Genomic DNA, 13,022 nt, shown 5'->3' on the forward strand with positions numbered 1-13,022 from the left:
TTTTATTTTTATTAAAGTCCCCAGAAATTCAATTAATTTTAATAAATCACAGAAAATTCAAAAAATTATGAAATTTTGGCCAAAGGACTTTCTGGTCTAGGGCTAGCTCACCTAAAAATTTCAAATGATTAGGAATTGTCTTGATCATCTTTTTGAAATTTTCTTTGAAAATGCATATTTGTACATAAAAATAATTATATACATTCTTTACTTACAATTTTTTTTTGGCATGGTCAATTCTCTTTCGCTGCTCGTGGTATTTCCGATCCTGAGTTTTTCACGTAAAATCTACATGTTCTTTCTTATATTTATTTTGGTATTTATCTCACTAGTTCTATTACAAAAATATGTTGGAATTATATGTATGACAATTTCTGGCGAGGTACTTGCAATGGGAGAAAACAAAACAGAGAAAATAAATTCTATATAGAAGCCAAAATATCCAAATTCTGTTTCAATATTCGTTGTACAATTATATATACCGACTTTTATAGCATATTATGTCTTAAGGATAAAATAAATATGTAAATTCTTGATATGGAAAATACTTCCAAATATAAATGGAAAAGTAATTACAAAAAAATAAAGGTAAAGATTTTGTAGGTTCGCATGAGCTAAGATGTTCCACATCACTCTTCCCCTATTTCAAAAGGATCCAAACTGGTTGTCAATTGGGTTGTAACTTCATCAGGTGGGTGATAAGTGTAGATGTCGGACTCATTGAATGTTGAAGAGGGATTCATGTCAGACGACAAGGCTATGAAATAAGCATTGTCATTAATTCATGTAGTCGCAGGAAATCGTCCAAATTTTTAGGGACTTAATTTGGAATATGTGCAAGGCACGAAGCATTATTTGCTGAGACGCACCATAACAAGATCACTTGGTTCAAAAGCCTCATCTTCTATGAAGATTTGCCTCTTTTTTATACTTACTGTTTAATTCTAGCAATTTGGAATGTACATCTTCTAAAATTTTAGCATTGTAGCCATTTCGCCAACAAGAATGTTCTTGCACGTTGATAGAACTGCGAGATCAAAAGTATGGTTTGGTGGCTTAATATAAACTATAGTAAAATGATACTTACTTTTGGAGTTATTTTGCATGAAATTATATGCAAATTCTTCTTGACCCTATGAATTTGTTCCACCATTTTGGATGAGCTTGAGCAAAGCAACGCAACATATTTCCTACAGTGCGGGTTACCACCCCGGTCTGTCCACCCATTTGTGGGTGATACGAAGCTTAATCGGAATTCGTTTTGTAACCTTTTCCATAATTCATGCCAGAGACTAATAAATTTTACATCTCTATTCAAAGTAATGCTACGAGATAGCTCAAGAAGACACTATTTCATGGAAGAATAACTGAGCGATGTGAAGCATGTTAGAAGTCTTCTTGTAAGCAATGAAATGTGCATTTTTGAGAATCTGTCCACTACTACCATAATAGAATCAATATCTCGTTTATTTCGCAATAAACCCAAAACAAAGTCCATACTTTCATCTTCCCATATGGAATTCAGGACCGATAATGGTAAATTAATCTTGTATTTTGAGATGTCTCTTTGTAAGTTTGACATATATGACACTTTTCAACATTGCGTATAACGTCACGTCGTCAGTGCTACCAAAAAAGCATGGACTACAACAAAGCCAAAGTCTTTTTGCACCCTACACGGCCTCCTATACTGCCAGCCTGCACTTCCTTATACAATTGCAAGCATAAAGAGGTATTCATAATACATAACTGGTTACCTCAAAAGAGATAGCCATGGAGAATGGAATATTCTCCATTCAATTTAGAAGAGTGGCATTTATTACATGGATCAGAAAAATCAGCATCGTCACTGTATAGTTCTTGCAAAGATTCCAAACCTGTAATTTGTGTTTTTAAGGTTGTCAGAAGTGCTAACTTTCGACTGAGAGCATCAACAACCTTGTTTTGTAAATCGGCTTTGTGTTTAAACACAAAACTAAACTTTTGCAAGAATAAAACCCAACGAGTGCGGATCCTACTCAATGATTTTTGAGAATTGAGGTATTGTAAAGATTGATGGTCAATGCATAAAAGAAAATCCTGATGTAGAGGATAATGTTCCCATTACTTTAAGATTCGAACCACTACATACAATTCATGTTCATAGGTTGGCCACTTTTGCCTTGCTTTTTCACTAAAAATGCAATGGGCCGCCATTCTTTAGAAATAACAGCTCCAATGCCAATAGAAGAAGCATCAACATCCACATGAAATGGTTCGTCGAAGTTTGGTAAGGCCAAAACTGGAGTTGTTATTAAAGCTGTCTTAATAGTTTCAAAATTGTGTTGTTGTTCACCTCACTAATGAAATGTTTTATTTTTCAAGCAATCAATAATTGGTGCGAGAATACTACCAAAACCTTTAATTAAACAACGATAAAATTTTGCCAAATCATGAAAACAACACACCTCAGATAGAGATGACAAAATTGGCCAACCTTTAATGGATGAAAGCTTTTGGGAGCCCATTTGTACCCCTTTTGCCGAAATCACATAGCCCAAATAATGAACACTTGGTAAAGCAAATTCATTCTTTGATGTAATGAGGTAAATTTTATGAGACCGTAGAACCATAAATATTGAATAAATGTGTTGCATGTGCTCTTCAAAAGATTTGCTATATGTTGATATGTCATGAAAGTAAATGACACAAAAAATATTTAAAAATAGCTTGAGTAACTCGTTGATGAGCCCCATAAAAGTGCTAAGTGCATTGCATAACCCGAACAACATCACCTTCCACTCTTAAAGGCTCTCATGACTTTTGAATGTGGTATTCCATTCATCTCCCAGCCTAATGCGAAATTGGTGATATCTTCTACGAAGACCCAACTGGGAAAATATTGTACCACCAGATAGTTTATCTAACATATCTTCTAAGTGATGAATCAAAAAATGATATTTGACAGTTATTTTATTAATTGCGCTGCTATCCACACACATTTGTAATTGACCATCTTTCTTTGGCACCAATAATGCTGGAATATTGCGAGGGCTCATACTGTTTTTTGTAGTATGTAAAATGTTGTGCGTTGAAAGTAACTAATGTATCTTTCTCTTTCATTCAAAAAGAGCATACATTAGGACGGCATTAATTTATTGCTCCAATATGAAACTGCCAAGGTCGACCGATAATTAAATAACAAACATCCATGTCTAAAACATCACAAAGTACCTCACAAACAAAATATTTCCCAATAGAGAATGTGACATGATAAATATCCGTAACTAAGACATCAATACCTCGTTTCACCCAACTAATCATGTATGATTTATGATGTTTACTAGTTTTGAGATTGAGAGCCTGTTCCACAAAGTTAGAGATGATATTTTCAGTGTATCCACCATCAACGGGTAGATCACACACTTTTCCATTAACCATACACTTGGTTCGAAAGATTGCATGACGTTGTGAATAGATTGGTTGACGAGGAGTAATCAATTATTTTTCTTAGACACAAATAAGGGGTTCTTCTTCATCCTCATGAAGTTCTTCCACCTCTTTCTTTTCTTCAAAATTTTCCTGATCTCCATCATTTTATGCATCTAAGAGTTGTTGCTATAGTTGAGAGGGAAATTTGTTTGATTTATGACTCGGTTGAAAGCATCTGTAACACCTAAGGTTGGTGGGTTTGCTCTAAGGATTATCCGTGGCCTGCAGTTTTGACTTGCTGACAAATCTAAAATCTATAGTAGAAGTGTTTTTAACAGCATTTGGGGATGGATTAAAACCAGATTTACTTTCTAATGGTTGAAAACTTGTCTTATCATGTATGGGTTCTTGAGATTCCTTCTTTGTCGAGTTCCTCCTGTTGTGCTGATTGATTTGGATTTCTACGTTATTTGCAAAATTCACAACCTACGACAAGGATCAAATCGAACTCAACTCAAGTTATCTTGGATTGCTTCTTTGAAACCTCCAATATATCCGACAACCATTTGATTGTATATCTCATTTTAGATTCTTCGCGCACTCAGCCGATTGAATTGCTTGGCGTACACACTAATAGTTCAGTGAACTCGTGTGTAATATTTGTATTGAACATATAACGTTTGCTTGAAATTAGTAGGTAGAAAATGAATTCCAAGGAATTACATCATTCTATACCAACTTCTGATATGGTCTTTTCCTTTTCGCAGACGAGATTGTAACAATTGTGACCACCATGCGGCTATTGCCCCCTTTAGTCGACACACTACATATTTGACTTGCTTTTCCATCGAAATTTCCATATATTTAAAAATATTTTCTACGGCTTCCCCCAATTGAGGTAGTCCTGAATGTGTAAATGACTATCGAAGAACGGAATATCCAGTTTAACCTGAAATTCTTGTGGATTTCTATCATGAAATTGATACTTATAATTTCTTGATCTGTCGGTTAGGTAAATTTCTCTTCCTCTGAATCAGAAAATTCGAATCGCGAATGCAGATCTTGTTGGCTTTCAGGAATCAAATGCATGAAATCCATACCTAGCATTCCTCTTTATTTCCTTATTCCCCAAACCAACTGGCAATGAGGATAGGGAGCGATCGATTACTCTGATGATTTGAGAGTCTGTATCTCCCTCCTCATCTCCATCACAATCTTTCGAATTCTGTAGTGAGTTCATCAATGCATTGTGTGGTTATTGTGTGCGCCTTCCACACTGCATCTATGCTCCGATCATCATCGTGAGCAGCCATCCTCCTAGTTCCCTAATCGATGCTCTAATACTAATTGGTGTGGTACCTACACAGGGAGAAAACAAATTCTGTATAGAAGCCAAAATATCCAAATTCTGTATCAATATTCCTAGTACAGCTATATATACCGACTCATATAGCCTATTTTATCTTAAGGACAGAACAAATCTATAAATTCTATATAAGAAAAATATTTCCAACTATAAATGGAAACGTAATTACAGAAAAATAAAGGTAAAATGGTCTGTACTCTTGCATAAGCTAAGATGTTCCACATCAATTTCTTAGGCTTGCATCCAATTATAATTGGTCATTTGATGACATTCTCTAGATTTACATCAAATGAATCATTGTTTCTGAATGATTTTAATTTGAAAAAAAAAAGGTAAGGCCATTTAATTTTCATCAGGTTTCATGGTTGTGTAATATTAATCCCGAACACCTCTGTTGGCGTTATCAAGTAATGCATAAATGGTTATCATCAAGGGGCTAATCGAGCATCGCTTTGTTTGAGCAAAAGCAAAGCTTGATAGATTGATAATATCTCCTTGAAGAACTGTAGACTGGGTATTATCCTATTCTTTCTTTGTTGCCTTGCGAAGAAAATACGCTATGCAGATTCAGTCGTGAGTCTAGCAACACTATTGTTTGTTACTGTTTGAATGAGGTTTCACTTATTTCTCAACAGTATAGAATATGCCATCGAGAATGTTAACATAAAAATATATCCTTACAAATCAATTACTTCTCCTTGAAGGTATCATAGATATATTAGCTTGCAGCTTATGCATCTCATGGAAGAATGCCGGAGGCTATGATCTTATGGCTTCATTTGGTTTTCTAAGCAAATACTCAAAATAGTAGTTCTATGATGAGAAAAGTATCAAAAATGGTCCCCTCTCCACAGGGCCATTTTAGTCCCAGAGCTTATACAAATATCAATTTAGTCTTCAAAATCTTTTAATATGGGTAAAAATAGGTTTTTCAGCCTTCATTAAAAGTGCTTGGGGAATAATTTGGCACTTTTATAAACTCAAAAACTAAAATGACCACATGTAATATTCAAGGGACTATTTTGATACTTTACTCGTTCTATAATAAAGGAAAATACTTTTTCTATGGCGGAATTTGCAGTTCTTCCCTCTTTTTTCTCTTTTTTTTCTGAATTGTTAGTCATAGTTTTATTGTAGTCATCAGTGGCATTTGCCAAATGCTTTAATTACCTGTGCAGAGATTAGAGACAAAGACCTCAAGGCGTAAATCCATTGCCTGTTTCTGTGCATCTCTGGTGTTAATAAATCTTTCAGTTGGTACATTCAATGGAGTTGCATCAGACCTGATTGATGGTTCATTGAAAGAAAAACCTGTTTGTCGAAATTGTGGGGGCACAGGTGCTATAATATGTAAGAATATTTTTTTTCCTTTCCCTTTTGTTTTGTTTGTTTTATTTATATATCTAGCCTTTCAAATTTGCTTAAATTAAAATATTAAATAATGTTCGGTGACAACTTATAACTATCATTTGAATGTTGCATGTCAGAATCACTGTTGGCATTAGAATTCAATGGAAATACTATGTTTTATTTTCTATAAATTCTTTAATTATTGGATTACACTTTCAAATGAATTGAGTATTGAATAAAATGACATGAACATGTTTTGAGAACTTTTTTCGAGGTCAAACATAAAATAAACATTGCAAAGTGTGGAAGAAATTTCTTTATATCCAGCCAGTCAGTTCATGCTGCTACCTTTCTCTGTTACAGAGCCTCTTCTTTGTTTTGGAAGATTTCCATACATGCCACTCAATACAAATGTATTTAAATATCTAACACCTAAACTTCAAATTTTACACACTTTTAAATATCTAACACCTAAACTTCAATTTTTACACACTTGACTGCCTGTTTCACTTTTTAAAAGTTAAAATGGTGGTATTTTTGATGTATTATGAAAGATTTGGGTGAATATAAAAATGTAAATTTCAGGTGTTAAAGATGTGAATACATGACAATTGGGTGGTATGTCCCTCTAAGGATTGTAGAAACCCTTTCAAGCTGCATCAGCATTGTATAAATTTCATTTAATGATCCTTAGGTCTGTATTAGACAATATAGGTTTATTCAAGATCAATTTATTTTTTTGTTTTTTTATTTGTTTTTAAAAATACATTTATTTATTATACTTTTCACATTATTCTTTTTTCATTTTTGAAAACAAATTAACTTTTTTTTTAAATACTAAAAATAACTTTTAGATGTTTTGAATATTTTTAAAAATAATTATTACCACCAAACATATTTTAGTTTAAATCGAAATATAGACAAAACAAATTGAAATAAGAATGAAAAATAAAAAAAAAAATTGATCCCAAATGAGACCTAAGATAATAATATTTTGGGGCATTTACATGCATACCACACAATTGTTATGTATTTACATATCTGATACTTAAATACATAGCTCTCAAATCTTATAAATTACATTAAAACTATCATAATCACTACCCTTTTAAAAGTGATATATCTTTTCATGCATAGGTTTTTGTGGATTTTTGGGAGGAATAAACTCTCTTGTTTTCATTAAGCAAATAACAAATTTATATAATACACAAGTTAGACTAATCATCATACAACTGGAGGGAAAACCAACCATTATGATAAAAATGAAAGAAATAAAAAAATAATAATGGATAATCAAGCTAGAATAATTTCTCCCTCTCAAATATAATGGCGGAGCAACGGTTCCCTAAACTAGATATGCATATCATAAATCGCAAACTTGTTGTTTAGATCACTAAGTGGCGCTGAGAAAGTGCCTTGGTAAAAATGTCAACAATCTAATACTGAGTTGGGATATAGCTTAGCTGAACAATCCCTCCATTGACCTTCTCAGAGATGAAATATTTTGTTAATCTCTATATGTTTGGTTCGATCATGGTGTACCAGATTCTTTGATATACTGATGGTTGATTGACCATTCTAGAAGAAACTTGATGGTTCTCTTCTGCTCAACAGTGTTTTTGTAAAGGACAGAGACTTGGCTAGTTCCTTAATGTTTGTGTTTCATAGATATATAGTTGGGGCCAATATTTGAAGAGTGTGTTGAAGTATTGAGTAACATTCAACTCTTCTACCTCATGTATTGTAATCTAGTTTCAATGTCAAACAATTCATAGGTGTTGTCAACAATTGCATATGCTTCTTTAGTAACATCCCAAATTTTTTATGTTGTTTTTTTATGAGAGGAAGTTTCCACCAATTTCTATGGTCATGAAGTTGACGAGCTATGACATGACAATGTGATCTTCAAATTTACTATGTCTGATGTTTCAAATCAGTGATTTCTGGTGCATGATTTTCTTTGGTAAGATATAATTTTTTCTTTTACCACAGATATACATAAACACAGATTGAGATATTTGTAGGAAATTTTGTATGTAGTTTGTGATTGGTGATGTAAAAATGGACTCCAGATGTTACAGAGCCAAAATCATAAGTTCGGGTTCAAATCTAACTTTTGAAGACGAAGAAGCAATTTTCATCTCGTATTTGGTCATCATCAGGGGAGAAACCGTCTGTCATCAACATGAGATTGTCGCTAGAAAAAAAGTTGTTTGTCACCAACACAAAATTTCCACTAGAGGAAAATTATTTATGTCGACACAGAATATCCACTGGAAACTGTCTGTCTTCCACATAAAATTTCTGCCACAGGATCACGACACTAGCAAATCATGGATTTTCTCAATGTTTAAACTGATTAGGAAAACAACAATTTTTATCCCCGTTGAAAGCAACTGCATAGCGGATTCAAGTTGTGCTGAAGAAGTGCATGCGATTGCGACTGGGAAGCAGAGGGAGGAGGTCTGTGATTGCAAAGCACCTTCGATTAATTTGCACTGGAGAGAAAAATTGTCACACGAGGGGTGGATTTGCAGTAGAAAGAGAAAGTCCCCCGACTGCCACTAATTTCCGCTAGACTAGAGAGAGAAAGTGGCATGGAGGGGAGAAAAATAAATCTACGGTTGTGATATCCGTGATTTGCACGAGAGAGAGAGGGAGGATCTGTAGCTGAGGTCTCTGTGATCTGCACCAGGGAGAGAGTCACAGATTTGATCCGCTTGTTGGGTGGCAACTGTTGTCGGGATGATTTCCAGGCAGATCTGCCTTGAGGGAACTGTCGCTGTTACCTAGATAAGGCCACCCCTGCTGCCCGGGAGAGTCTAAACGAAGAACATAGGAATTTCCGGTTTCTCGACAACTTTTGAAGAGGCTCAAGCGGCTGAAATAACAGCTGGGGATTATTTTCTTGCTCTGATATCATGTAGATTTAGAGGAATAATTTCTCATTTTATCAAGCAAATAACAAATATATATACACAACTAAGACTAACCCTCATCATACAATTGGATGGGAAATCAAATCTTATGTTAAAAAGGAAAGAAATAGAAACACAATAATGGATAATTAAGGGAGAACAATTTCTCCACCTCAAATATAATAGCGGACCAACGGTTCTCTAAACAGGATATGCATATCAACAATTTATATCACCAACATGTTATAAATGCAAATATCAAACTTTGAGTGTTAGATATGTACATACATAAGAATTTTGTGTTATGTATGTAAATTTCTTAAATTTTTTGTTAGATATGTTGTGTTAGACATAAATTATGTACATATCAACAATTTATATCACCAACATGTTATAAATGTAAATATCAAACTTTGAGAGTTAGATATGTACATACATAAGAATTTTGTGTTATGTATGTAAATTTCCTAAATTTTTTTACTAGATGAAGATCTGCACTTCGTATATTTGTAATCTGACCTAAATTCAAATTTTTTATTGAAGGGTAGATTTTTAACATTTTATCTGATGATCTGATCACATAAGTTTACTTGTGTGAAATTAGGTGACATGTGTGGGGGCACTGGAAAATGGAAAGCTCTCAACAGAAAACGAGCAAAAGATGTATATGAATTCACTGAGTGTCCTAACTGCTATGGTACGCCTTCAATATTATTACATGAAAAAGTTTCAAAATGCTTCCCAGTCCTAGAGTCTATGAAAGTGTCAATTTAGTCCCCATGTTTTTTTAAAGGGATAAAATGTTTCTCCTTTTTGATGTTTTTATAAACTCCGAAACTAGAATGATATCACGCAAAAAATTAGGCCGCAAGGACTGCAGTTTTACCGTGTAGGCTAAGCTTTTCTTTTCTTTATTATGATTTATGAATTAGATGCATGGGTTATTTTCTTAAAGCTGCTTTAGAAACGTTTCTTTAGTTTCATTTTTCTCCGTAGTTTCAATTTGGGAATGTGATTGTAGTTGCTCAATTTATTCCCTATTTCCATAGACTTGTGACCATGCCAGTAAACATTATCAAGAGATAATCACCTCTTCGCGTAGCTCAGTTCTCAATGAATAGGGATCATTGTATGACCGGAAGCCTCTGGGCTAGATTCGAGATGTGAAGATAGCTAGCTTGCAGAGCCACCGAGACGGATCAATCATATTAATCCGACCAGGGAGCTCAATAGGACAATATGCCCAAAATGGTCAGCTTCCAATACTTGTCCACGATAGCTCGGCTAAACCTCATAGGAGACCAACCAAGTCAAGCTCTTACAAGCGGATTCAGTAACAAAGCCCCTCAAAGCTATTGGAAGGACCTCTCAAACTTGCATTAGGGCCGAAGAGGCCAGCCTGAGCGTTGTCACAAGTGAAAACGCCAAAAGAGTAGTGTTGAATTCTTTTATGATGCAGGGTTTCGTAGAATTTGCGAATTCATGCAATCTATGAGAGATCTTGTGAGATGAGTGGACAATGTGGAAATGGGTTGAGTTCCAACTTGAATGTGTTATTCCTAATGCCCTCTTTCTTCTTACCCTTGTAGGGCTGCCAAAAGAAAAAGAAATAAAGAAATATTATATTGTAGACCGTATTGTACAAAATCTATTTGAGATTTATTGTTGAAAAGATATCGTCACGGGTATCAGGTGACTCAAAAATTGGCATAGATAGTGATGAGTTAAAGTCCCTTTTTTCTATCATTTTGGCAAATTTGAATGATCGGTAAATGAACTCGATGGTAAATCTCGGCAAATGCAGGCGAGCTCAACAAACAAGCTTGATGTATACATGCGATCTCAGTGGAGATGCTTGATGACTACAAGAGAGCTTGGCAGAGGAGCTTGATAAGTACAGACAAGCTTGACGGAGGAGCTTGCGAGGTTCTCTTGAGAAGTAATCCTTGTGTCTATCACTTCAATGGACGTGGTTGACAAATACATTCTATCAACTATAGGATCTAGGTGTATGATAATATTTACATTTCAAAAAAGGCCTGATTTAATCGGCCTAGAAGGCCCATTCACATGTCGGCTTTCTTGGTAGCTTAGGAAAACCACTTTAGGATGTACATTTAGTTCTCTGATTCTTTGAGGCTTTCGGCAAGATACTGGGAGAAGAATTAGAAAATGAAGAGAGATTTGTCATTTATATGCTTTTGTTGGATGAACTTTGAGATCATAACAAGCGCTCTGTTGGCCAAAGATTGACAAGAGACTGGATTATATTAATCAAAATAGTATTTTGCACCATCACAAATTTGTTGGCTACACCTTTAGGGAGTAGTCGCAAGGGCCTACTGTCGAGCTTAAAATTTCTTTCATCTAGTGGCACTTTGGCCACACCTACAGGGAGCAGTCGCGAGGACCTTTGAGTAGACGTGAATTGACTTTTACCTTGGGACCATTTCTTTTTTGGATGGTGAAAGCAGCTTATTTCATTCTTACTACTCGTATAAGGTGTAGGCGGATCTAATGGGTGAGAATGAAAATGAAAATGCGACTAGACGTTTTATTCTCTAATGCGATGAGGAAGTGCAATGTAAGGGGAGATAGTACAAGACTTTCATGTTATGGAAGTTGCGGTGGTTTTAACTACCCCCTTTGTCAGAGGATAACTATCATGTCGTCTTTAGATGAGATTTACGTTGGCATTATTGATGTCTGTTGATACTCTGTTAATGTCGTTATAAAAGAAAGGAAAATTAAGGGAGGTCACTAGGGGTGTGTATTTTTTGGTTAAAATCGAAAAATCGATTGAACCGATCAAATTTGGTTGCTTCAATTTAGTTTCAACAATGAATTTCAGTTTTTTGTTTTCAAACTTAAATATTTGATTTTCGATTTTCAATTTGATTTAAATTTTCATTTAATTTAACAAATCGAAAAATCAAAATTTTACTCAATTTCTTTTATTATATTTTAATTTCATGCCGAATAAGCTAACAAAATCAAATTTTTTATTTTATGCAACATTTTGTTGAAATAAATAGAGTACCCATAAAATTAAATTAATATTATCGAACTCCCATCAACATTTGTCGGAGGCGAGTCATCGCTTAGGATTACTAGGACTGGGTTAGTTACATCAAGAGAAAACATAAAGAAGAGATGACCCTGAAAAAATCTAACATGATCGAGGTTCCTCATATAATGGAGTTGATCCCACTCAGACGATGTAAGTGACATGACGCTCTCACCGAGTGGCAGTAGAGCACCAACAGTTTTTTGTGCCCAGCAGCAACAGTGACTTCTTGTGTGGCCCCTTCGATCGGTAGGCCTTGTATCACAGTAAAAGGTCTGATGGATCGATTGTCCGACTGATCGCCTGAATGTTCCTCTGCTGAGAGTTAGGAACAAATCAATTGACCTTACCTGAACGACCAATGTGATGATTTTCTTCTTCTTTTGGCCTTCCGAGCTGTATTGCTCCTTTGTTCTCCCAAAGACAACACAAAATAGTTCTTGTTGGAGATTTCACCTTGGGGATTTGACAAATTCACCATTTTATTGTTCGGAAGCTAGCCGATTCAAACAAGAAGGGATGCAGAGCAAATATGGAATGTGGTGATTCCCGTCATGTCTATTTATAAGGATCAAAGGCGCAAAAAATAAGGTTACTCAATTATTGAATCATTGATTAATAAGAAATACGACTTACTTTTTGCATTAATTTCTTTTATTTTTATCGCAATGTCGCTTTCAAGAAGAGAATAAAAAAAACAAAAATATTTACATCGAAAATATGTCAGCGTTGATTATGAGGAAATCTAAAGTTCAAAGGAGAAGAGTATGACGAGGTAGGGCTCACTAATAGAAGAACGTGAGACCTTATTTGACCAAATGCAGTCGTCTGAGCCAAAGCTAGCAGTGTCAAAACCTGTCGAGCCACGATGAGGAAAAAAAGACCACCAAATGTTTCGATTTTGAATTGT

At 34.8% G+C, this 13,022-nt stretch overlaps 1 protein-coding gene across 1 annotated transcript in view; it reads left to right on the forward strand.

Annotated features, from left to right (window-relative positions):
- LOC110020061 overlaps positions 1 to 13,022 on the forward strand; it is a 45,187-nt gene that overhangs the window by 30,350 nt on the left and 1,815 nt on the right. Inside the window, exons 5-6 of the mRNA XM_020718035.1 lie at positions 5,956 to 6,127; positions 9,650 to 9,742. Of these exons, the coding sequence (XP_020573694.1) occupies positions 5,956 to 6,127; positions 9,650 to 9,742 (265 nt within the window). The remainder of the gene's footprint in view (positions 1 to 5,955; positions 6,128 to 9,649; positions 9,743 to 13,022) is intronic.

The sequence above is a fragment of the Phalaenopsis equestris genome, unplaced genomic scaffold (genome assembly GCF_001263595.1).
Source record: "Phalaenopsis equestris unplaced genomic scaffold, ASM126359v1 Scaffold000090, whole genome shotgun sequence".
Taxonomy (NCBI): Eukaryota; Viridiplantae; Streptophyta; class Magnoliopsida; order Asparagales; family Orchidaceae; genus Phalaenopsis; species Phalaenopsis equestris.